The sequence below is a fragment of the Notolepis coatsorum genome (genome assembly GCF_963971535.1).
Source record: "Notolepis coatsorum genome assembly, chromosome: 19".
Lineage (NCBI taxonomy): Eukaryota > Metazoa > Chordata > Actinopteri > Aulopiformes > Paralepididae > Notolepis > Notolepis coatsorum.
In genome coordinates, this window is record NC_140183.1 from 38427364 (window position 1) to 38453534 (window position 26171).

At 44.9% G+C, this 26171-nt stretch overlaps 1 protein-coding gene across 1 annotated transcript in view; it reads right to left on the reverse strand.

Annotated features, from left to right (window-relative positions):
- The window catches only part of scap (SREBF chaperone), a 211039-nt gene that overhangs the window by 92843 nt on the left and 92025 nt on the right, over positions 1–26171 (reverse strand). The window contains 3 exon segments of the mRNA XM_084336159.1: positions 2068–2180; positions 18082–18208; positions 19950–20122. Of these exon segments, the coding sequence (XP_084192285.1) occupies positions 2068–2180; positions 18082–18208; positions 19950–20122 (413 nt within the window).

Consider the following 26171-nt stretch of genomic DNA (forward strand, 5'->3'; position numbering starts at 1 on the left):
CCCTCATGCCCATGCACGCAAGTCACAGCACTTTGCGAGCGTCTAGCGGCTCGGGCTGCATTTTTCGCCAAACATATAATATACCGTTCGAAAGATCTATTTGTTGCCGTTCAAACGCCACCTCACTCGACCATGACCACCCCGGACTCCAGACGCTCCAGAACTTCCAATAAAATTATTGGTCAGCGTTGTAGCGAGTGGTGCGTTGGTGATTTCATACCTGGTTGCACTGTTTTAACACTTTGGATGCCAGCCACGCGTTTTGTCGTTAGTTCATGCCGACCCTTGAGTGCCCGCCAACGCTATATAGCGTCTGTTTGCCGTTTTTATTTTTATTGGCGATTTGAATTCATATTTCATCAATTGAGCCTCGGGTTAGTGCTGCAGAGTCTCTCTGAGCTCAATTGGGAAGATACCGCCCCCTATCGTCTCCCTGTGTAACTGCACCCCATTAGTTCAGACTGATGCAGGGGGAGTGGTTAGTTTGCTAATTTAATTTTTCCGTCAAGGCATCTGAAGAGACCAAGTGATCGCCGGCCCTCAGAACAGCGACGATTATGTATTTACAGTACCAACACTGTAATCAATAAGCGTGATTGATATTTGGAATGGCGATCAGGAATTGGAATAATCTTTTTGGATAACATCTGATCTCAGGTAAGGAATCTATTTTACCAGTCTTAGGATAATCAGACCTGTTTTCACGGAGATATAAGCTTTTTCCCTATGCGTGTGTGTGTGTGTGTGCGCGGTGATGCCTGATCAGGAAATGAGAATAGATTTTTCAGCCCGCCTCTATAGCGTGCATAAGTACACATATACTATCGATAATCTAGCGTTTATTTGAAAACGAATCATAAATAGGCCGAAAAATTACAACGTTTTTGTGTATTATTATTATAGCCATAATTTAAGAGAGAATATGCGGTCACAACGCTATCATTGAAGTGGGTGCTGGCATTTAACAGGGTTTTCAATGTTAAATGGCCGGCACTGAAAGTGTTAATGACACCACGTGCACGCTCCCGCGCATGCGCATAAATGTTCCCTTGCGTGCGCACAGACTAAAGACAATACCTAATTGCCTCTAGGAATGGAATGTAACACATTTCATTCACAAGTTGTGTGTGAATGTATCTGAGGACGTATTTGAACACACCTGACAACCCGAGCTATTGTTATGCAAAGTAGCCAGGTGGGTATTTGGCGAGTTGGCGCATCAGTCGAGTGCAGCGCATTCCTCTGTGCACGCGCGTGCACATCCGTGCATGTGCGTGAGCGTGCTTCTGCTCACAGAGCCGGTTGCTTGGCGTGCACCCCCGTCCCATGACCAACGCACCCCTGGTTGTAGCCAACGAGTGTCCGCTTCCAACAATAACCCCACGTGGGGGGGTGCAAATATAGGAACTAGGTGAAAGTTGACAAGGGAAAACCAGAAGTGAACTTCAGAACGCACGGCGGTGGATGAGGAAATGGATTTTGAAACGCTTTTTTTTTGGCGTCGGTTTTACTAAAACGTCTCTCAAAGACCCATTTCTGAACGGATTTGTATAGACTTCAGGCTATGGAACCGCAGTATTTTCCAGCTAATACCTCTATGCTGGAATATTGGAATATGGAATCTTGGAACCACTACAGAAAAAGTTCAACTCAAGTTCACACCTCTGTTACTCTATTTCATTAGCACTAAAAGTGGTTTACCTTTTTTGCATTAGTAACTTCAGAACGTTATCTTTCAAAAGAGACCAGGCTCATGCATGTGCAATAAGTATAAAGTATAAAGCTAAGCTTTGCAAAAAAAGTATGCAGTCCTCAAGTTAAAGTTAAAGAATGGGTGCCTGTTAAGAGGCTAAAGCCTTTAAATCTGTCAAAAGGACATGCCAACTCAAGCACTCAAACACCAACAACAGAAAAATTAAATTCAAACAATTAAATTAATAGTAGTTCAACTCACTAGATTTTGGTCAGAATCAATTGGTATGATGCAAGAGACGACAGAAAAGGAGTCTAGGTTGAAAATAACTGACATAATCCTTTCACTTCCACATCCACACACACTTCTCTTACCCTGAGCGATACGTAGCTTGACCTCCAGGTCCACAGGAGTGGAGACCACTGACTTGGTGAGGACCAGCACATTCTCCAGGCCAATCACCACCACCAGGTAAGGGAAGATCTCACTGAAGATACAAGAGAGGAGCAGTTTCAACCTCAATACACGCATCTGGGATTATGAGTCGGAACAGGTTGTTGTGAAGAAGAGGATGACAGTACACTTCACAACAAGCCCCAACAAGTAATGTCAACTATTTATTGAAAAATGTATCATTGAACAAGATTCAAGAGTTTATTCATCACATACATACCAGGGCATACAGTGAAATGCAGTTGGCCATGCCCGCTACCATTGTGCAATAAAACAATAGTAATAATAATAAGATAAGTAGAATAGACATGATAAATAGACATGTTAATAAATCACTTAAAGGCACTGGATCCTATGTACACTCCAATACAATGTGCAGTTTTACTTCTATGTCCCTATGCTATACTTGCTGTTACTAACTATACTATGCAACAATCACAACAAGTTATTTTCTTAAAGTGTCCCTTTCCCCTTCCTTTAAAGTGTCATTTTCTTGTGTTTAAAAGTGACCTATGGTGCGTTTGTCTGTGAGCGAGTGCAGAATGTTGTGTGTGTGCATGTGTGTGTTCATGTGTGCTTGTGTGTGGAGAGATCAGTGTTCATTGTTCTGATGGCCTGAGGGAAAAAGCTGAGACTTAGTCTCTCTGTTCTTGCTGCGTATATACGGAGGCACTTGCCTGACGCAGCAGCTTTAACATGGCTTAGTGTTCCATTTGGCTATGCATGCCATTAAGATAGCAAGGTAGTTCCACACCTATTTACGTTTTCTGTAGCTTAACTTACAGAGAAGCAGCACACCTGGCACATAAAAAAGTCAAAGGCAGCTAGAAGCAAGGATGGTTTCATAAGTACTGTATACTGTAATCTGTTTAACGCTCTGAGACCGGTGGGAGCGTTGGCACAGGAATGAAGATAACGCTATCACATGAAACTAGACAACCTAGGTAATCCATTATTATCAACCATGTCATGCTAGCATGCTAGCTAAATAATGCAACAAAGTTAGGCTAAATGTTGGCTAGGGAAAAACTGCCATGGCCATATTCAAAGGGGTCCCTAGACCTCACCTCAAGATATCTAAATGAAGATGGGTTCTATGGGAAACTCATTTACCAACTTTATGCTAAATCCATGTGGTTGGTTATGCCAATTCCCTTCCTGGTCGTTGCGCGCATTGCCCCACTGTCGGCCTGGGGAGTGTATAGAACTACCACATGCATCCTCCGATACATGTGGAGTCGCCAGCCGCTTTTTTTCACCCGACAGCGAGGAGTTTCACTGGGGGAACATAGGTTCACGCTATGCTATTTCCCCCAGATCCCCTCCCTGCTGAACAGGCGCCCCGACCGACCAGTAGGAGTCGCAGTTTAAACGACCAGGACACATACCCCACCGGCTTCCCACCGCTAACACCAAGCCGGAGGTACCGCTGACAGCTGAATTCGATCCCAGAGTCTCTGCGGTGGTAGGCAAGTGCTTGGTCCACTGCACTACCCAGCCGCACCCCACAAATGGGTTATTTTAACCTATTCTAAAAATGGCGTATTTTACCATTTCTGTATACTGTATCCCTAAACAGTTTTGGGACTGTATAAATATAAATGGGTTAGACTGGAAAGCTGAGACTCTGGTGGATCCAAGGAGCCCAATTGAACCCAGGACCTTGCTGTGAGGCCACAGTGCTAACCACTGAACCAAGGACCTTCTTGCTGTGAGGCAACAGTACTAACCACTAGGGGTGGGACGATACATCGATCCAGATAAATATATCATCAATGATCCAATAGGATCGATGCAATGTAAAAAGATCTATTCATATTGCGATACTCTTATTTTGAAAATCCCGTGGAGTCGTATCCGCTTAGCTCCACAGCACACAGCAGTAGCGTCTGAAACGCGGACATTGAAACAGAGCAAGGCTAGTGTGCCTATTTTGCGACCCAAAACAAATCCCTGCTGTTTTATTCCGCAACGGGTCAAATGCATCGAACATGCTTTGCAATCCTCGCCATTCCTTTATGACTGGGGAGGGGGAGGCATTCTCCGTTTCTGTGTGTGTGTGCGTGTGTGCGTGTGTGTGTGTGGAAAGACCAGATGAAGTATAGTATATTTATAGTAAGTGTACTGAGGATGGACAGATAATGTTGATATTTAAACATAAAAAATACAATACATAATAAATGTATTAATGATCATCATGCAACATAAAACAATTGTAACGGTTTGGGAGAGGAAGGGGTTTTAGGTTGCGTGTTGTGAGTTCCAAATTTTTTTACTTAAGTTTAAATCTCAATATATCAAAACGTTGCACTTTACAGTGAACAGGAGGTATATTTGTATTAAAAACAATAGATTGTTTTTCCTTTAAAAGTCTGGAAGAGGTCAAAAATAAATGTCAAATGATATTTCCGTTGCGTTTTTGAGTTGATCTAAATGTTACTGATTGTGTTAAATGGGCATATAATATTGTCTCATATCGATCGCAGGCACCTGAATCTAATCGTATTGTATCGTATCATGGCAGACCTTGTGATATCGGCAAATATCGTATTGTTGTCCAAAGATACCGTATCGTATCATATCGTGATGAAACTGGTGATTCCCACCCCTACTAACCACTGAACCCAGGACCTTCTTGCTGCGAGGCAACAGTGCTAACCACTGAACCAAGGACCTTCTTGTGACTGGTCCCTCTGTCTGTGAGTGACTCTGCTTTGGTTCAATCAAATTCCCCATCCACAGTCTGCGAATCAGAGGCAGAGTAGGGCGGGTCTTCACAGCACGTCATGTGACATATGCGCCAATCGTGTGACAGCAGGGCTCCGTCGTCGGAGAATTCCACCCCAAAACGCTTGGCAAAATTAAAAGTGAAACCGCAAGATGACTTTTGCGGTTTCTGTTCAGAATTCCACCCCAAAACGCTCGTCTAAACGTAGCCTCAGTCACTACTTCACGGCGGAGGAAACAAAATACTGTCTACCGCTAAAAACAGCACATCCAATTGCATTGAAAGCATCTGGAATCACAACACTAGCCGACGCTTCGACTAGGTACAGGAGGGTTGATGGTGGCAGAGCAAAAGCTCTTATTTGCCAGATTTACAGTTAATTTACATGTTAAAGAGAGACTGATTGTATGTTTATAGAGAGACATTTATAAAAACAATTTAATAGTTACTGTAACTGAGGGGTACAATTCCCTGACTGTATTAATAAGTATGGTATCATTAAACCACTACCGTCTTATGTACATTACTACTGGCCATACCGTACACAAGTATATGATGATGAACACTTCCCCACAATGAAATCGGTTCCACACAAAGTTGTATTTAAGTATTTATTGCAGCAAAAGGTACATAATATACTTCTCTATTTTACTTTGAATGCGCTTATAAGGCAAAGGAATGTGCGTAGGCAAATCAATAATGAATGTCCATTCTCATATTACGCATGAGATAAGAATACAACCTGAATCTTAGGAATTATATCTATGGTACTCTGGGGAGGCAGCGGGAGATTCTGGTAGGGGGTTCCCACCGGTTGTAAGCCAGCAGGGGGAGCAAATGTTCGAATGCAAAGTCTGGATCAGCGGGGACTCAATAAGCTCCTGCTCTGGGAGGCGGTATATTACTCCCTGATCGGCAGACGAAAAGCAGACGAAATCCCAGTATGCGTGCAGCACAGGTGAAAGCCGGACAGCCTCTCCTTGAGACGGGCTCGAGTGATGCTCCTCACGTCACGGGTAAATCCCACAGTAGTGGGTGTAGACGGTTCTTCTCCGCTCCAACAGTCTGGTCCAAAGCAATAATAATAATAATCCAGCCGGAAAGGGGCTCTGCATTCACCGGTGTAGATCCTCCGGTGCGCGGTGGTTCACATTAACTAAGTTGAACTTGACGTTATTCAACTAGGCTCTGACACTTTACTATCCTATTTGCACGCGGCTATAAGTGCTCTATTTAGACGCACGGTTGCTCACTTCACTTGGTCGTCGACTCGTGATGAAGGCTTTACTAGTAAGGAGCGAACGATACGTTGAACAAACGTATTAGGATAAGACAAGACTCTATTTTGGGGCAAAACGGGCCCTACTTCACCGCACGTTGTATAGTGGGTGAGGCTTCAACTTGTTACTAAGACTACTGCTGTATCCACCTGCGCCATATTTATATGCACAGCGAACAATCTAGTGCCAACCTTATTTCTGTCTCGTATTCCTGGGCAAAGCCGGGCATGTACAGACATGTCTTGACGGTGGCTTTGAACTCGGCATTGGGGTATGGCCGCTGGCGCCTGGGGGGCGCTGTCCAATAGGAGAACGAAATATTATGGTCTGTACTAGGTTAAAGGGATATTCCGTGTATATGTACAAAGAATACACAAGGGATATCAGACGATATACAAATATTATGCAATATATATATCAATCAATAAATACATATATTCGGTTTAATCTGATCCTTTGTAACAGTTACAGTTGATATAATTGAATAGTTCAGCCTGCATTTGTTAGATGTGATACACTGGTTTTGTAAAACCACTGGCTGGCTGCTCTAATGCTGTGAGCATCATAGACTGTTGCTTTACCATACTTGATGGTACAGAAGCTGAAGCACTAGTTTAACAATTTACGTTATGTGCAGAGAAACAAGTTAAAAACAATTTATGCACTTTCAATAAAGCGTTTAAAAAAAAACTGTTGGGGGAACGACGACGACTTCGTAACCTAGTTACTTTCAAAGTAACTAAGTTACTCTGATAATCAAGTAATCAGTAAAGTAACTTAGATTACTTTTTAAAGGAGTAATCAGTAATCAGTAATCAGATTACTTTTACAAGTAATCTGTGGCATCACTGATTACTAACCACTGAATCAAGGGCCTTCTTGCTGTGAGGCAACAGTGCTAACCACTGCGTCACCATGCTGCCCTTTCTCTGAAGCTTGTCCTGACTGTCTTAATGTATAGCTCAGCCTCTCAGCCGCTCACTATGCAAAATGCTTAGATAAAGCTAGCACCCTACATGTAGCTTTATCAACAACCCTCTCTCTGGGCCTCTTGGGTCAAAATACATTCAGTCATTGGAATAACAAAGGAACGACAGACTGGAAGCTGGGCATTTGTTCAGGTGTTAATTGGTGTGGAGTGAATTGAATTCTGGGAGTGTAGTCCTTTCATCAAATAGCTGAATTGTGTTTCATGTGTTTCAAAGCCCTAAACTGAGATTTGGTTATAATGTTACCAGAATGTTTCATAGGACATTGATTGAAAACTATCGGCTAACATTTTACAATTGATGGCTTATTTTGAAGGTATGAACCTGTAGTTTCATATTATGTAAAAAAAAGAAAATGTGAAAATTCCCAGGGAAAAGGGGCCCAACAGCCCAGACTCACAATTCACAATATTTAGAGGGGATGATCATTTTTGCATCATTATTCTCATTGAAAAACATTAAAATGATTATAGAGTGTGTGTTTTTGAGGCGAGCTGTACCAACCTTCGGATTAGACATTAAACCGCTATACCGAGGTCTCGACTGAATTCGGTCATTAAAGAACCCAGGGCGTCTATCGCAAAAAGTAGGGAGTTCCCCCAACGTTCCTGGCCAAATTCCCAATCAGGTCTCTGACATCAAGGCCACCTAATCACCACCCCTTTAATTGGTTGATATCAATCCCCATCTCCTGAGCCTTTCAGCCATTGTGTAGTGTGATGTGTGCCTGGTGCCAGTGTATGGCAGCCATTGAGCCTGCGTAGTCCAAGGTTGGGTGCTACACAGTGGTGGTGAAGGAGGCAATTTCCACCCTACATTGTAAAGCGCTTTGAGTCTGAGCAACAAACATTGCTTAGTAAGAAGCAATTAGGGGTGGAACGGTACGTATTCGAACCATACACCGTTCGGCACGACCTCCCCAGTTCGGGGCGTGTGTGTATTGTTCGGTTCACGGGATGAGCAAAAAAAATCTTCATTTGGCACGGAGCCGGGAGAGGTGACGTGCTGGCTGCTCAGCTGGCAGCAGGTGCTAGTGTGGAAATTGCAAGCACAATATATTATAAATCAATCTTCATTACGACTTTAAAAACATAGCCATTAACATTACATAGGCCTACACACATCTTGCCATAACGTTAGCACTTAGCAGGGTTTGTACAACGCACTTTAACTATGGTAGCCCGCCAGCCCTAACGTTAATACAGCTGAATAAAATGTTACCGTAGCTACTAGCTACTAGCTAGCAGAGGAGAAAATGGGAGTCTGAGAGGCGGAGTGTTGAAAGACAATGATAGGCGTTTATTCAACATCCAAGAAGGCTAACATACAACTGTGTTTACTAACTCCAACCGGGACTATTGCCGTTTTTCCACTGCATGTTATCAACTAGATTCAACTCCGGTAACGTTAAGAGTCGAGAAGGTCTGTGACGCTAAAATGTCCGTGCGGTCCCCCAACCCATAGATGGTTCCAACTCACCGAATTACGTTAATCCACCACAGTTGCACTCAATATTTAAATAATGTTAGTCTAAATAAATGTAGACAGAAAATGTACGTATTTAAAAAATAGAATGAACAGAGCAGTGTTGTTTTGAAACAGTACAGTGTGTGTGTTAGTTTATTTATTTTAAATAACAGTGACACTTTTCCTTTTGATAAGAAATCCAGCCATATTCCTTTCATTGTATTTCAAATACTGCACTTTAATTTCAAGCGGAAAACAAATCTTTCCATTAGCACTTTGAGTGCCAGCAGGGGGCGCCAGAAATAGCGCTTGAGTGCCAGCGCTGTAGTCAATGGGAAGGCGATCACATTTGCGAACGCATAAACTATATCTTAAATGATGCCTATGTGTCTAATACGCCCGTCGCTTATCAATGACTTGTTTGCAGTCAACATTGTCAAAACAGATTGTTTTTTAATAGTTACATTTCCGTTTTATACCATTTTGAAAAACACTTGTTTTTTTAACTTCCAGATAAAAAAATAAGATTCTGCAGGAATCGCGTTTTACTGGAATACACAAAACACGTTGTAACTTTTTCGGCCTATTTATGAATAATTTTCAAATAAACGCTAGATTATCGATAGTATATGTGTACTTATGCACGCTAGAGAAGCGGGATGAAAAATCGATTATCTTATTTCCTGATCAGCACACACACACACTCACAGCCACACACACATATGGGACACGCTGAGATATAGGTGAAAAGAGCTCTGATTATCCCAAGACTGTTTTTTTGGTTCTCCAAAAAAATTATTCCAATTCCTGATCGCCATTCCAAATATCGATCGCGTTTATTGATCCAACGCTGGGTAGTGGAAACACATATTCCATGCTGTTCTGAGGGTGGGCAATGACTGGGATTGTCTCCGGTTACATGCCTGACAAGTAAAATGTGGATTCCAGACTCTATTTTCCCCATCCATTTCATTCAGTCCAATCCAATGGGTGCAATACCATCCAGAGAGACGATAGGGGGTGGTATTTTCCCTGTTCGAGCTCAGACAGATCCCGACTGGTAATGTGAGGCTAGATTAGGCCTGCCGCGATAAGCAATAAATCGATTAATTGCTGCGATAATTAAAATGAATGCAATGATTTTGACGGGCGCGATTAATTGCTATTTGCGCGTTTGTTTTAATGAGGCGGAACCAGTGCCGCTTGTCAGTCACTGTCCGTGTTGGGAGGCGGGTCGCTGACGTTACTAGAGTACAGCACGGGAGCCCCGTGGGGCAACGCCACAGCTTAACTACATTTCTCAATAGTGTGGCTCCTTTTAACCAAGTAGCATTATTTGTAGTGTAACGTTAGCTATTTTTAGACCCAAGTAGTTACTCGCTACTGCCCGGAGAAACTGGACTGCTAAATAAAGATGAAAGATAGAGCTTTGATTCTCATTCCATGCTAACAACATTAGCTAACAAACGAAATACAACGTATAGCATAGCTACAAGTACAACACAGAATAACGTTAATACAATTACATGCATCATTGTTTACAATGAACGGGTGGGGCTGGTCAAAGGACTGGACACGGGGACAAGTTAAACACGAATTAATTTATTATAACACTCCGGTAGTTTCGAGTCGTGCTGCAGTGCCTACGCACCACAGCTATTCTATTATATACTGCTTTGACGCTTCCTCCTCATCGTTGATTGCCTGTAGTAGCTGCATCTAACGTTAGTAGCTAACGTTAAAACTAACCTAAAGTTAGTTGTTCACCAACAATCTCAACATTTGTTATTAGCTCAAAAACAACCGGACGAGACATGTTGTCGGCTCATATGTTCTGCTTAGGATAATCGCAACAACAACAATACTTCCGGTCCGGTCGGTGGGCTTCAAAATAAAAGTCTAAAACCGGAAAAGACGGAGCGGTGGGCTTCAAAATAAAAGTTTTGGGAAATAAATTTATAAAAAAAAAATCTCTAACCGGTCGCAATAATATCGCTTATCGCGATATTTTCGGGGGCAATTAATCGCCCAGCAAAATGTGTTATCGTGGCAGGCCTAGGCTAGATTGATGAAAAATGAAAAATCGATAATAAAAAAAATATAGATTAAATAATGAGATTTCTCGTTCTTGGCACTCAACGCATGGTATGAACTAACGAGATTTCTCGTGGCTGGCACTCAAAGTGTTAAGAACTGCCAATCAGGGAATTTAAACATTGTTGACATTGTTTTTTTGTTTTTATTTTAAAGAAAGGAAAGTCTAGTGCTGGCTGAGCATATTGTTTGTTTGCACTAAGTTAATACTTTGACAAATGTACCCTATATTTTTCAGTCAGTTCGGTCTTTGTGTGCCAAACATTAGGGGAACTATTTTACTATTTATTTCACTATTTGGGCACTTTTACACAATTCCTGTGAGTTTATGGAACACCTCTGTAATTATATATATTTTTTAATTCATTGTTTTGTATTTCTAATCAAGTCCTCAAAAACAGCATTTTTCTACCTCAAGATCTCGAGCTGTTTTGAGCCTGGCCACCTAAACCACTGCGCCGCGGCGCCGGCGCCTGAACATTAACATGCAGCGGTGTCTTTCTGACATCACAAATCATCACATTTTCAGATGACTCAGTTCAGTGAGGGTGAATATTGTGAGAGGAGAATTGGAAGAATGCGCCAATATGAGAATTAGAGACATAGATCATATTAATATAAGTCCACATAGCTAGGAAACAATGCTAAACACTGAAAAAGGCCATTTATAAGATAGTTCCCCTTTAAGGAAAACCACTGTAAACCGTTTTTTTTTTAATTTTTTTTTTAATAAATGAGAAGCATGTTTACATTTTTGGAGTGTTACATTTAAAAAAAAATTAAAAACAACGTATATCGAACCAAACCGAAAACCGTTAGCCCAAAACCGTGATACGAACCGAACCGTCGATTTTGTGAACCGTTCCACCCGTAGAAGCAGTAGTAGAATGTTTAACCAGTGCATCCAGGGGAAACCCCCGTCTCTAGAACAAACAGACACCTTTCTGGGCAATAAAGTGAACATAAAGTCAAGTTTTAAAAATAACAGATAAGGTGGTAAAAGGTAAGTGGATAACTAGTCAGTCACACAGGAGAGAGGGATATACACGTATTAGCGCCGGACGTAAACACACACCAGCTACATCACTAACTGTACCAGAGCATTCATGAGTGAGCAGCATGGGCGGCTGATTGGCACAGTGGGCAAGGCACTCGCCACTAACGCAGGAGACGCTGGGTTCGAGCCCAGCTCTCGGCGTTGCTACCGACTGGCCGGTCGTTCATACTAACACAATTGGCAAGTGTTAGACAGTTAGAGGGTGGGAAAGCCGGTGGGTGGGGATTGGCTGTTGTGGACAGCGACTCCTACAGGTCGTTTTGGTGACGCCGGTGCATGAACTTATATTATATATACAGTACGTACAAATGTACTCTTAACCTCTTAAGCCTGAGCCATATTTTCAGAAAATTTGCCTAAAAGTACATACCAAAATCAATGGAAGATTGCTCCACTTCTACAAGGTCCATTTGCATGGTCTTGGTTTCTAGGGACATATATGGACCTCAGGGAATGTATTCCCAGTATCAGAAATATTGAGTCTGTTACTATGCTTGAGTAAATTGTAATGAACCAAAGGGGAATATAAATGATTATTATTTATTTTTCTTCAATCTTTGACGGTGAATAACACCATGCTAACATTAACCAAAAGTGGTTTGGTCAATGAGCCACTGAGCTCATCCAGCCCCTTCTTGAGATCAAGTGTACAAAAAATCTAAGCAAATGAACAAAGGGCAGATGATTTACAGGTTTTTTTGTAGATACAGTACTGAATTTTGCCATCTGGACACATATGCAATTTGAAATATGTCGGGCCAAATCTCTTTCCAATGGCAGAGTTAAATCTGGATTTATTACCACCACGAGGCGCCCGTTACAGAGCAGCAAAGACTGTGAATAAAATCTACTGTAAGTAGAGTTACTTTTGTATAATGTCCATAGCTTTTTCTAGACTTTCACAGAAAGGTAAAGAAACAATATACGTTGTATTTTATGGCAAATAACGTTGAGGTTTGTTCGACCTGTGAGATATAAACACGATTTTTCACATGAATATTTGTAAAAGGGGGAGCTCCAGTAGCTCACCACGTACCGCGAGTGCTATTTCAGCGCCGTGGACAACCGTGCTAGTCACGGATCTGGGGCTGAGCGCGTTCGAATCCCGGACGGCAGCCGTGCCTTTCCCAGAGTGTCTTCCCCCCCATCTGAACCCTTTCAGCCTGCTTCTGTCGGTCGAACTTGACCAAGTATGAATGTGATGAAAAAGCGATAAACGCTAAAAGAACCAGCTGACTGGTCAAAGTTTAAAAAAAAAAAAGAATATTTGTAAAAGAAAAATGGCTTGTGTTTGTATGCGGCTGGTGTGAGCTCGGTAGTGTAGTTTTATGAAATTTCTAAGTCCATCAAAAGCCCTGGGTCTCCTCTTTATTAGGACTACAACGATTTCATGAGTGCTTCTTCTCGCGTCAAAGTCGTCCATTTTTTACTACTGCTTTGATAGGGTTAGGGTCTTTACTCTTGGCTACATTTGAAAAAGAAATGCAACATTACTCAATACGGACTGTATTGATCTATTTATGACGTTAAATAAATAAAAAATGTAATACCGGGCCGATCATAAATCAATATCTCCAGACTGTTTGACCAAAGTATTGTTTTTTTCGTCAAACGTATTCAAGTATAAACATCATAACCATGTCACAACAGCATTTATAATGTATATTATCATCAATACGTTAGTTTAACAATAGGTTAAAGTGTTATTAGATAGATTTTCATTTAGTTGGTCAGGTTTATTTCACGAGAGGCGACCATTTTGGAAATGTTGAACCATGGGAATTGTAGTTTTTTTTGCAGCCATAGCTAGCTGTTGATCAGCGTTGGAATCTTTCAGAACTACACTTCCTGAAAGCCTCTATGGGGTTTCAAGCGTCATTGGGTGGGGGACACTGTACAACTGTACAAGCAAAACTGTACATTGGAATATTGACAAGACCATACTTGGTCATTTACTGTACATTTGAGGGGGTTGTGTTAGGACATTTACAGGGGCCAGTTTCGAATTGCAGTCTCCCATAGGTGTTTTTTGAGAGTGTTTTTGAAAGTGGGTAGTGATTCACATTCCTTTACAGCTTTGGGTAGGGCGTTCCACATTGATGTGGCATAATTCCAAAACGTGTTTAGTCCCTTGAATCTGGGTTTACCATGATTTGTGGAGCTCCCTCTGGTGTTGTGATCGTGGTATTCACTGACCTTTGGGAAGTATTTTGACATGTACATGGGTACCTTGGTCGTGTAGTGTATCTTGTAGAACAGGCCCATTGCAAGTTGCTGTACTGTCGTCTACTCTAAGCCATCCTAGGTTGTCAAAGTGGGCAGGGGTGAGGTGGGTTCTAGGAGTAAGGTCAAGCAGTAGTCTGACCAGTTTGTTTTGAGATGTTTGTAATTTTGTTTTTAGCGCCTTTGAGGTGCTTTGGTACCATGAGGTGCAAGCATAGTCGTAGTACCCTTGAATGAGTGCTCCTGCCAGAGTCTTCAGGGTATTCTTGTTTACCAGTGAGGAGATCCGGTACAAGAATCGAGTTCGTTGGTTGACTTTTTTTATTACATTGGATGCCATTTTGTCACAGGAAAGATTTGCCTCTAGGATGGAACCCAGGTAGGTAATATCTTCTTTCCTTGTGACAATATTGTCACCCACTGTAACTGAGAAGCCGTCGGTCTTGCTGAGTTTGTTATTTGAACCGAAGAGAATGGACTCTGTTTTGCCCATGTGTAATGATAAGTTTGTTATCAGCGAGCCATATGCAGATTTTGCCTAGTTCTGAGCTGAGGGTTTTTTCAACCTGTAACTTGTTCTTGTCAGAGACCAGCAGGGCTGAGTTGTCCGCAAACAGGAACAAGTTGCAGTCACAAGCTGACGACATGTCATTTGCATAAATTAGGAACAGTAGCGGACCTAGTATGCTTTCTTGTGGAACACCACAGCTCACTGTGGGGGGGGGGATAGGGTACCGTTTACCTCCACCATCTGCTCTCTCCCCTCCAGGTAGGATTGCATCCAGCTCACTGATAGACTATCAAAACAAATAGCTTTTAGCTTGTCAATCAGAATGGTGTGATTGACAGTGTCGAAGGCCTTTTGTAGGTCCAGCATGACCATGCCGCAGTATTAGCCCGCGTCCACCTCGTTTGAGGTGGTTGTTTAAATAGAGAAGGCATGTGTCAGTGGAGTGGGATGTTCTGAAGCCAGATTGGAATTCGTAGATTAGATTTTCTTCCGCAAGGTATTTTTCGACCTGTTCGTATACAATTTTTTCCATGACTTTCGAGATGGAGGTAAGGATAGAAACAGGGCGGTAGTTGCCTGAGTCTAATTTACTGCCTTTTTTGTGCAGGGGTGTTACTCTCGCAATTTTGAAGTCCTTGGGGACGTACACTGGAAAGTTTCATACACTTTCATACACTGGAAACTTACTCAGCTAGGGACTGCTTGTGTCTGCGCACATCTGGCAACAACTCGCTCAACATTCATCATCATTAGGTGGCTTCTTCGTTCCGAAGGTTGCCTATCACTCTCCAACCCATTCTGTCCCCACTTCTTCTCTCCAACTCCGTGACTCCGCCTCTCACTCCGCTCCAATCACAGACGTCGTCTACCCAGCCTCTTCTTGGTCTTCCACTTCCTCTCTTTCCATCCACCTTCCCCATCACCACCTTCTTGAACATCTCCCCGCTGAATCCTCTCAGAACATGCCCGCACAACTCCATCTTTCTCTTTTTTCAACCTCTCCAGCAGCTGTCCTCCTTGCATATCCGCTCTTCTCAGTACCTCCTCATTCTTGATCTTATCCTTCCATGTCATCTTCAGCATCTTCCTCAGCGTCCACATTTCAAAAGAGTCTATCATCCTCTTTGCCTCTTTATTCAGCGTCCATGCTTCTGCTCCGTATGAAAAGACTGACATAACATACGTTTCCAAAATCCTGGTCTTCGTTTTTCAACTTATGTTTCTTGCTTGCAGATAATAGTTTTATGCTCAATGTCGACTTTTTAAACCCAAATCACGTCCAGATGATGGATGAGGTACCTTTCGTTGGAACCAATTATTCTTCATTGTTTGCATCAGGAATAGGAGCTCCCGCATCACACTCACTGCCCTCCGTCTCACCATGGATAATTTTTCAGTAGCCAATAATGGGTCAACTTCTTGCATAAACTAGTTAATTATCTTTTAACACATTGAGTGCCAACGACGAGATTAGTAGTCTTAACTCGCCATGCGTTGAGTGCCAATGAGTTCTCGTTTTCTTATCGTTATTTCTTTTATTAGCAATATCCATTCATTTTTCATCCATCCAGCCTGACGTTATCATTGGGAATGGCTCTGAGCTCGAAAAGGGCAAATACCGCCGCCTGTCGTCTCCCGGATGGTATTGCACATCATTGGATTGGATTGGCTGAAAAAGTGCATCAAAAAAATAACTCCGGTCCACGTTTTACTTCTGGGGCATGCATCTGGATACTATTGCATTGACTGAGGGGACTGGAAGAAGCGTCGATTATCTGTTTCGGAGTATAACGTTGGATCAATAAACGCGATCGATATTTGGAATGGCGATCAGGAATTGGATTAATCTTTATGCAGAACATCTGATGTGAGGTAAGGACTCTATGTTACCAGTTTTGGGTTAATCAGATGTTTTTTTCACAGCGATCACAACGTGTATGTGTGTGTGCGTAATTTTAACGCTAAGCACGGCATAGATAATCGATTTTTCAGCCCGCTTCTCTAGAGTGCATAAGTACACATATACTATCGATAATCTAGCGTTTATTTGAAAACTATTCATAAATCAGCCGAAAAATATAAAACGTACATGTACCAATGAAAAAACAATCCGTTTCGTACATGTTGACTGCAAGCAAGTCATTGATAAGCGAGGAGTGTTTTAGACCCATAGCCATATAAGATATAGTTTAAGTGTTTGCAAATATCCCAGACCTCCCATTGACTAAAGCGCTGGCACGGAAGGGGTTATCTGGGCATAGGGGGGTGGCTCTCAATGTGTTAATGGCAGCGCGCAGTTCTCTAGCTTTGTGTGTTACATTTGTAAATGTGAAAAAGAAAGATTTACATTCAAAAAGCCTAAAAGTAGCCTCCTACCGGTACAGTACATCCGTTAAAGTAAAATCTCTACCTTGGCACAGATTTCTACCGGTATACAGTACCAGTTCAACCGTTATACCGCCCACCCATACTTTCAAGTTATAATCGAATGCAGCATTAATCCTGGCATTAAAGTGCAGTGTATTACCAAACATTAAATACCTTAATAACTCACTACCCTATGCTGTGCGCCACAACTATGTGCAGACTTGTAATATCCCGTAAAATACATTATTAAAGCGTTTTTAGATATGGTTTTCTCCAAAACTTACATATTATGTTCTAATGTTATTCTCCTGTAGATGGCCAATGATTGAGGACCAATGAGTTTTCCTCATTTGGAAAACATGGGCATTTTATAGTAGGATACCTCCGCTTACAAAATGTAAGAAATGTTGAGGATAATATCGAGTTATAAAATCACTGCACTGTGTGTGACTGTGTGGCCATGTGGACCTTGGTGTATGTGTGTGTGTTATGGACTCATGCGTGGATGTTGGCCAGTGGTTGTTTGACGAGCGCCGTTTGTCGGCATAAACATTCCTCACATGATTGGCCAGTCACAAAGGCTCCGCCCCCCCCCCCCTCACCCAGTGACTTATCACCCACTGATTCTAAACATTAACATTGACTCATGCCGAGTCTATGGGGAGGCATTAGAAAGTCAACCAGGTGTGTGTATAGTTGCCAAGGTGCTAGCCAGGACACCCCATACTATATTGGGCTAAATTGGTTTGTCCCATACAGGACTTCCTTTGTCCCATATATTGACTGCCAAATTCTTGGTGATAAGGAAAGGACAGGAGAAGAGGAGAGGAGACGACACGAGAAGAGAGCATGCTCTTGTTTCAGAACCATGGACAGTGCCGTTTCATGTGTAGAATACTGGATCTTCCCAATGTTGTTTATTTCACAAATGTGTGTCCTTGCGTATTCCCATCAAATGATTGTGTTTGCTGTAACATTACAGATTTTGAGTGATTGTCTATAAAAGGAAGGAACAAGAACTGCTCATGAGTCATATACATTATATAAGTAAGAGATTCTGCTCTGACAACTAAGCTGACAAGCCTGTTCAGTACAGACCATTGTTATGACCGAGTGATGGTCTATGAGGGAGTTGGCAACCCTATGTGTGTATGTGTGTGTGTGTGTGTGTGTGTGTGTGTGTGTGTGTGTGTGTGTGTGTGTGTGTGTGTGTCCCTACCCTCCATTCAGCGTGGGTGTCAGACCAAACAGTGTGCAGAGTCCAACAGACATGAGCAGCGAGCTGAGAACGGTTACCACGGCAGCCAGGGCCAGGCCCCATTTGGACTTCACCATGTCGATCTTACCTGGGGAGAGGAAATTAACCACTAAAATACAGCAAAGATCTGCCTCCACTTTCCCAGTTGAATGCGTATGCGTTCAATACATTCGGGCTCTAGCGGTCTCAATTTAAACATTCATATATGGAGATGAAACTGGATAATACAACTATGCATAGATACCAATCATTTCATGCTAGCTTACCCAGAAAGGGGGCTACAGTCCTCCAAAATTCAGATATTTTGAAGGGGGAAAATACAGCAATACAATATTTTATATGCTTAGCACTCTCTTAGCACTATTTAGGTTAGTAACAAAAACCAGAATAACCACAAATATCTAATCACCAAGAGAAAGTTATTATTCAAGTTCAAGTGGGTTAATTAATTGAGACAAAGGAATGTCTGAATGCCTGAATATATTTTGGAGAGTTATTTATTTACACATGTCTAAAATGTCCCTTCAGTTTGTCTAGTTCCTGTTAGGAACTCCGCCGTTTGATGACATTACAGATTCTACCTTTAAAGACAGCTGTGTGTTAAGGATTGTGTTACTGTAGATTGTGAAACTGTCACATTTACTGCAATTGAATATGAAATATTAGCTCAAATATCGGCCTCCTTGATTTAGGGGTGTGAACCAACTACTTGGCAAGAAGATAAATGTACACGCGCCGTAGGTGTGCGTGTCCAGCACACACGTTTGTGTTGGAAAGCCATTGGCCATTAACTGGGTGAATTCCTGTGGTGGTGTAGTGTTCCAGCATCAGCCTCTCTCAACTCACACTCACAAAGCGTACTTGCCTGCACCCTGCGGCATACTTAGATAAAGACAGGTGAGGTGATGGAGAGACTGAAAAAAGACTGACGTGTGGAGAAGTAGATGTAGGCGAACAGGATGATGTAGGTGGTGACCAGGGAATAAGACACACAGACAGAGAGAGACTGACGTGTGGAGAAGTAGATGTAGGCGAACAGGATGATGTAGGTGGTGACCAGGGAATAAGACACACAGACAGAGAGAGACTGACGTGTGGAGAAGTAGATGTAGGCGAACAGGATGATGTAGGTGGTGACCAGGGAATAAGACACACAGACAGAGAGAGACTGACGTGTGGAGAAGTAGATGTAGGCGAACAGGATGATGTAGGTGGTGACCAGGGAATAAGACACACAGACAGAGAGAGACTGACGTGTGGAGAAGTAGATGTAGGCGAACAGGATGATGTAGGTGGTGACCAGGGAATAAGACACACAGACAGAGAGAGACTGACGTGTGGAGAAGTAGATGTAGGCGAACAGGATGATGTAGGTGGTGACCAGGGAATAAGACACACAGACAGAGAGAGACTGACGTGTGGAGAAGTAGATGTAGGCGAACAGGATGATGTAGGTGGTGACCAGGGAATAAGACACACAGACAGAGAGAGACTGACGTGTGGAGAAGTAGATGTAGGCGAACAGGATGATGTAGGTGGTGACCAGGGCCCAGGAGTTCAAAACGTGTAATCCCTATCCGATTGGATCAGATTTGTATGAATTCATTTCAACTCATTATGAATTGAAAATGGGGGACCCTGATGTAAACAAGACGAAAGTCTTTCTCTGGTCTGCATCCCCTTAACAATTGTGTGTATTGAGCCATGCTGTACTGTACCCATTCTGCAATCTGTCAATAAAAATGTTCAATCAATCAATCAATCAATAGGGATTCAATGTTTTGAACTCCTGGGCCCAGGGGATCAGACACACAGACAGAGAGACTGACGTGTGGAGAAGTAGATGTAGGCGAACAGGATGATGTAGGTGGTGACCAGGGGGATCAGCTCCGCGATGCCGATCTCCTCCTTGAAGTGCACGTGCACCATGTGGTCCTCCCGCAGGCTGCAGTTGGAAGACGGGTGGAGCTGCTTCAGACGTGCCCGCAAGCTGCCCAGGAACCTGGAAACACACACACACACAGGGTGAGGGAGAGAATAAAAACCGAAGCTAGAAATTTTTTACACACGTGTAAAACATTGCATGTTCTTGAAATGCAGGTGCATGTTTTTGAAATGCAGGTGTATTTGTTCAAGTATCTGGCTTGTTGCAGTTAGTGCACACATAGCAGTTACTGTACGTCAAGAAAAGGCCAATGAAATGAAATGGGTGGAGGTGTATGACCAATAATAGCAGAGAGTGATATGGAATATACTAAATATGATAAAGGTACATTCCTAGCATGAAACTAGGAATGTTAGGTTTCAGTATATTTATTAATTTGCAGGGACAATTCTGACGATTCTGTGAATGTGCCAGTTTTAGCCTGCCGGCTAATTTTCAACTGCAGTCCATGGGCTAGATGTTCCTAGGTTTTGTACGAATCTGTCGTTATGGCAAAAACACACCGATCAGATGGCTCATAATTAATGGTGATGGAGAGACCAGTATAGTCCATGTTAAAAGCTAGACATCTATCTAGGTTCTGCCTAGAGCCGACTGTTGAGGAACTACCCCTGACACAGACCAGCTGAAAAATAACTACCCCTGACACAGACCAGCTGAAAAATAACTACCCCTGACACAGACCAGCTGAAAAATAACTACCCCTGACACAGACCAGCTGAAAAATAACGAAAGGTTATCCTATAACCTAGTTATATGAATACTGGCAGAGCGTCTCGCTCCTGCCATTATGAGATAACTCTCATCTCCTAGCACCTACTGTGCTCATGAACAAACAATTTGCACCCATGCACCTGACCAGGCCACGCCCCAGCGTCCTCCTATAAGACGCCGGACATGGTCACACTCTACCTTCCTCGGAAAAAAAGTTTCCAACATTGAAAACCCAACCAAGGGACCTCAGGGCGCTGAGAGCGAGACGCTCTGCCAGTATTCATATAACTAGGTTATAGGATAACCTTTCGTTATATATCATACTGGTCATCGCGTCTCGCTCCTGCCATTATGAGATATGGGGCAGAGCAGACGCGTGACCAGACAAGTGTACCCCCTGAGGGCCCGTAAGCCCCACTACCAGGGAGGAGGGGAGTCCCGTCCACCCGCCTGTCCTAACGAAGGGGGGGGAGGCAGTCAACTCCACCAAAGTGCGATAAAAGGGGGAACCAGAGACCCCTGAAATACGCACAGCACAGGCGAGACCACGTGTGACACATCACCCCGTGGCACACACCTACAAACCCCTGCTAGCCCACTAAAGGCGGGACGCAGGAGAGGTCCCAGACCTCAGAACTGCCTGGGAGACAGAACCCCCAGTCATGTCCACGAGGGAAAACTTAACGAAGGGACCCGGGGAGGACCAGGAGGCCGCAGCACAGATGTCCTCCACCGAGGCCCCCCCTAACAGGGCAGCAGCCCGAAGGGGGACCTGTCCAGCCAACGTGCAGCAAAAGGCAACGCCCCCGCACAACCAATGTGACAGGTGCTGCTTGGACAGCGCCTCACCCGCGCAAAGGCCACCGTAACAAACAAACAGTTGAACGGAAGCCCTGAGAGTCAGAGTCCTGAGGTAAACCCCCAGTGCACGGACTGGACACGACAGGTGAAGGCCCGCCTCCGGACGAACGCCTGAACCACAATATCCCTGGAGCGAAAGAGCTCCGGATATTCTCTGGCACAAAGACTGGATTAGGCCTCAGAGTCGCACCGCTATCGGCCGAATAGACAGCTACTCAGGCCGCACCGAGAGAGCACACAGCTCACCCACGCGTTTTAGCGGAGGTGATGGCCAAGAAGAACGCGGTCTTCAAGACAGCAGATCCAATGGCGCCTGCTCAAGAGGCTCAACCGGGGCCTCCGACAACTGGCCCAGTACCAGTTGGAGGACCCACTCGGAGACAGAGAATGTTCCACAGGCTTGAGACGCAGAGCGCCAAGCAGGAATGTTCCACGAGAGGGTGGCTGAACAATGTTCCGCCCCCACACTCGAGCATACACCACTCCCCAGCGTAAGCCGCGGTAGAGGACGGAGCGCGCGCGTACCAGATATCGTTAACCACAGAATAGTCAAGACGCATCCCCACCAGATTCACACTGTCAGCAGCCAAGCCCAGAGGCTGCCCCAGAAACAGGAGGCAGAACAGAGTTCCACGTGCCTGAGAGAGGGCCCGCGGTGACCACGGAACAGGCCACGGCAGGGCCACCAAGAGCTGAATCAGGGCCGGGGACCACACAGCTGAGCCCCGGCCCGGCGTGACCAGGACCAAGTCCTGTGCTCCCGACGTACCCGCCCTAACAGCTGAGCTATCAGGTGTAAGGGGGGGAATGCGTACAGAATCCCGGACGGCCACGGAATCGGTCCCAGACCTGCCCGACTATGTCTGGACGTAATCCCCATTAGTCAGGGTGAGGACCGCCCCGCGACATCACACCTGCACCCACATTCACCCTGCCGGGGATGTGGAGAGCCCTCAGGCAGAGCAGATGGAGAACGCCCATAGCCAGATCTGTGCAGACGGGGGGAGCGCACTCCACCCTGTCTGACAATATACGACGCTGACGCTGACCAAAACATGCTTGCCCACCACAAGGTGGTTGAGCCGTTCGAGGACCAGAAGGACTGCCTTCAATTCCAACACATTGAATGTAGCGCAGACCGGGCAGCTGCCCCCTACTGCGTTGGCCTGACACGTCCCCCCCCCCATCCCATGAGGGAGGCATCGGTGAAGACTGTGACGTGTGACAGCCTGCTGCCCACGGGGACCCCGCAGGTGAGGGCACCAGACCCTCCCCAGAAGATGAGGTCCCCCAATACTGACATGGGAACCTTCAGCCGCTTCCATATGTCTCACACCAGTTTTCCATACTGGAAAAAACCACCTCTGCATCCTCATGAAGAGGAGGCCAAGAGGGACCCCAGCAGCAGGCGCATCACGGACAGCGGCGTAACCGTCCTAGGACGGAACCTCCCGAGCGCGCCGAGAACCCAACCACTCGCCGCCGCTCCGAGAGGGATGCCCATATAGACCTTGGGCTTAGAAAAAAACCCAAGTACTCCACCCGTTGACTGGGAAGAGGAGAACTCTACTTCCAGTCTACAGCAAAACCCAGGCTGGTGAGACATCACCTGCCTGTTTTTTTTTTTTGGTCCACTTTTTCTCCCATTTTTCCATATTTTCTCCCATCCCAATTTTCGTATCATCCAATTCAACCCTCCCCTGTCACGAACGCTGTTTCTTGCCTCCCACAAGCCGGCTGCAATGTGGACTAAGTCATACATAGCACAAGTCCCCTCCGGTACTTGAGGTAACAGCAGTCGCATCTTTTCACCTGCGCAGCTCGATCTCTCAGTGTCGAGGAGTAACGCGTGGGAGGCTCACGCTGCCCCCGACACTTCCTGATTCTACTGCGCAGGCGCACCAACCGACTTGTAGGAGTCGCTTGTTCACAACGTTCGATCCCCACCCTTCAGTTTTCCCTCCCCGTAATACGGCCAATGTGTATTACTGCGGACGACCAGCCAAACTGAAAAACAATGTGGAGAGCTGGATTCGAACACGCGAATCCTAGCGTCTCCACACTGGTGGCGAGTGCCTTGCCCACTACACCACCTAGCCGCCCGACATCACCTGCCTGTTATGAGACCTGGCGATCTACCCTGACCGGCCAAGGACCAGAACGTCGTCCAGGGCAGAATACAATTCGTAACCCCCGACAACGCAGAGGCCCCAGTGCGGTCTACACGCACTTGGTGACAATGCGGGGAGCCAGAGAATAGCTGAACAGCAGCCTCTGGTACCCGTACGCTAAGCCCTGCAAAGGAAGCGTAGGTAAGCCCTAGGATGGAAGATCGGGATGCGAATACGCATCCTACAGGTCTATGGAGGTGAACCAGTCACCCACCTGACAGCGTCCAACAGGTGGGAGACGGTCAACATTCGGAACCTTCCATGGGATAGGTCCAGTATGGGTCTGACACCACCGTGCTCATCTAATGTAGCCGATCCCTCGCGATCACCCGTTTTCTTTGTGTCCAGGGTACCTCAGGCGGGGTAAACATGGCTGCTGGTTGAGGGCCTCGCCACAGCCGCTGGTCGAGGCCGCGCCCTCACCTCTGGCTGCGCGGTGTGAGGCGGTGTGGGGCCTAGGTCAAATACCGCCCACGCTCCTGCGGAAAGACCAAAGTCCCTCTGAGGAGAGGGGAGCCCTGAGGAGGGAAAAACCTTCTCTCCTCCTCAAGGGGAGACTGATCCAACCAAAGATGTCTGTAAACAAGCGTTGACAGCATCCTAGCCCTCCCTGCGGTTATAGCTTGCGGCTAGGTCAAAAGCTAATAACCTTGCGTGATGTTTCGACGTCGGCTGGCCCTAAGGCCCCACCACCCGACACCATTTTTGACAGAAAAAACAGCAATTCGAACAATGTTGTTAGTCGCTGCTAATTCTATACCGCGGCGGGGACATTTCTGAGGAGGAGGAGCTCTTGAGGTTAGACTCCTAAGGGTTTTAAATTAACAGCCCACCAGCCACCTGCCGGGCCGACTCGAGAGCCACCTTGCCTCGCTGTGAAACAGCACTGCAGAATGGTCAGCTCCCATCTCCTCACACAGCGCAGAGAACAGGCGCGCTTTCAGGGGTCGGGTTTTGAATTTACCACGTTTATAACTTCTGTCAAAACCTCATTCAGCTCAGGGCTAAGCTGTCTTGACGCTAGCGCCTCTCTGTGAAGGACACAGTGCGTCCATTGTGCGTTTGGCGAGACCCCCTTGATGAGCGCCTGTAGCCACCTCCTTTTCCCTGCCATGGCCTGCGCACCATCAGAGCAAAAGCCCACACAGTTCTCCCATTTCAGTCCATGTTCTGTCAGGTAACTTGTCAATAATTTTGAAGAGCTCATCAGCTGTCGCTCTGTTTTTGACATATTTGCAAAACAGCAGATCTTCACTCAGTGACTGGGAATTTACAAAGCAAACATAGGAAATAAGCAAACAGTCTTTATTGCTGTCAGTCTTTGACAAGGCAACACGCATGTCATCCTCAAGGCTCAACTTGGCCCTATATTTTGTTTTCAGAGCTGTCATGGATGAAAAGCCAGCTTCACACAGATATGTGGTGCTGAATGGTATCAACACCTTAACTGCTGCATCATGAGATACTTGGTACTCAGCACCACACTCTGAAACTAGCTCTCCAGGTGGTATCAGATGAGATTTCAATGAGTTCTTCCAAGAGTTTGGATGGAGATGTGTCAGGAAGCTTTGTCTCAATGTCGTCTGTAAAGTTTTTTTTTATCCAGAGTAACTTGGTGATCCTTTTCTGTGTTTTATTAAATAATGATTTTCAGATTTTGAGAAATGGTCAAACTTATCCAAATATGGCAACAGATAGCACTTTAGTGATAATTTTCTGTAATCCAAAAAAAAAAAAAAAAAAAAAAAAAAACATTTTTTTTTTTTTTTTTTAATCTCAAGGCCCCCCCTGTCATGCCTCTGCGCCCCCCCTGGGGGGCGCGCCCCACACTTTGAGAAACACTGGGCTAGCCCATACACACAATGTTAACACTTTGGCTGCCAGGAACCGTCTTTAGACGTCTTTGCTGGCCATGCTAAAGTTGCCGGAGGACGCGTTACGTCGTCCTTATATCAATATTTCAAAAATCTGCAATCGGATTCATATGTCCCCTCCGCTGGCCTGAGATCCACCAGCAGGACCCACTGAGCTCTCTGGCGGTTCAGGAGCGCCATCTGGTGGCCGATCGGCGCAATCGCCAAACAGGATGTGGCATAGAGGTTGTGCTAGACGTCCGTAGTACTTCCGGGCGCTCGCTATAGGTCATGGGACTCTGGCTCGTCACGCTACACGGTGATCGATTGGCAATAACTCGATAAACAACATGATTCGGACGTATATACCATTATACAAGCTGGAGATGGACCGGGTAAAAATATATCCCATAATGATAAGATTTCTACTCTACGATGATCGCCCAACGGCGCGCGGAGACTGGGTGAGTTTCAGCGTGTAACGTTACCGTCTTCGATACTAACTGC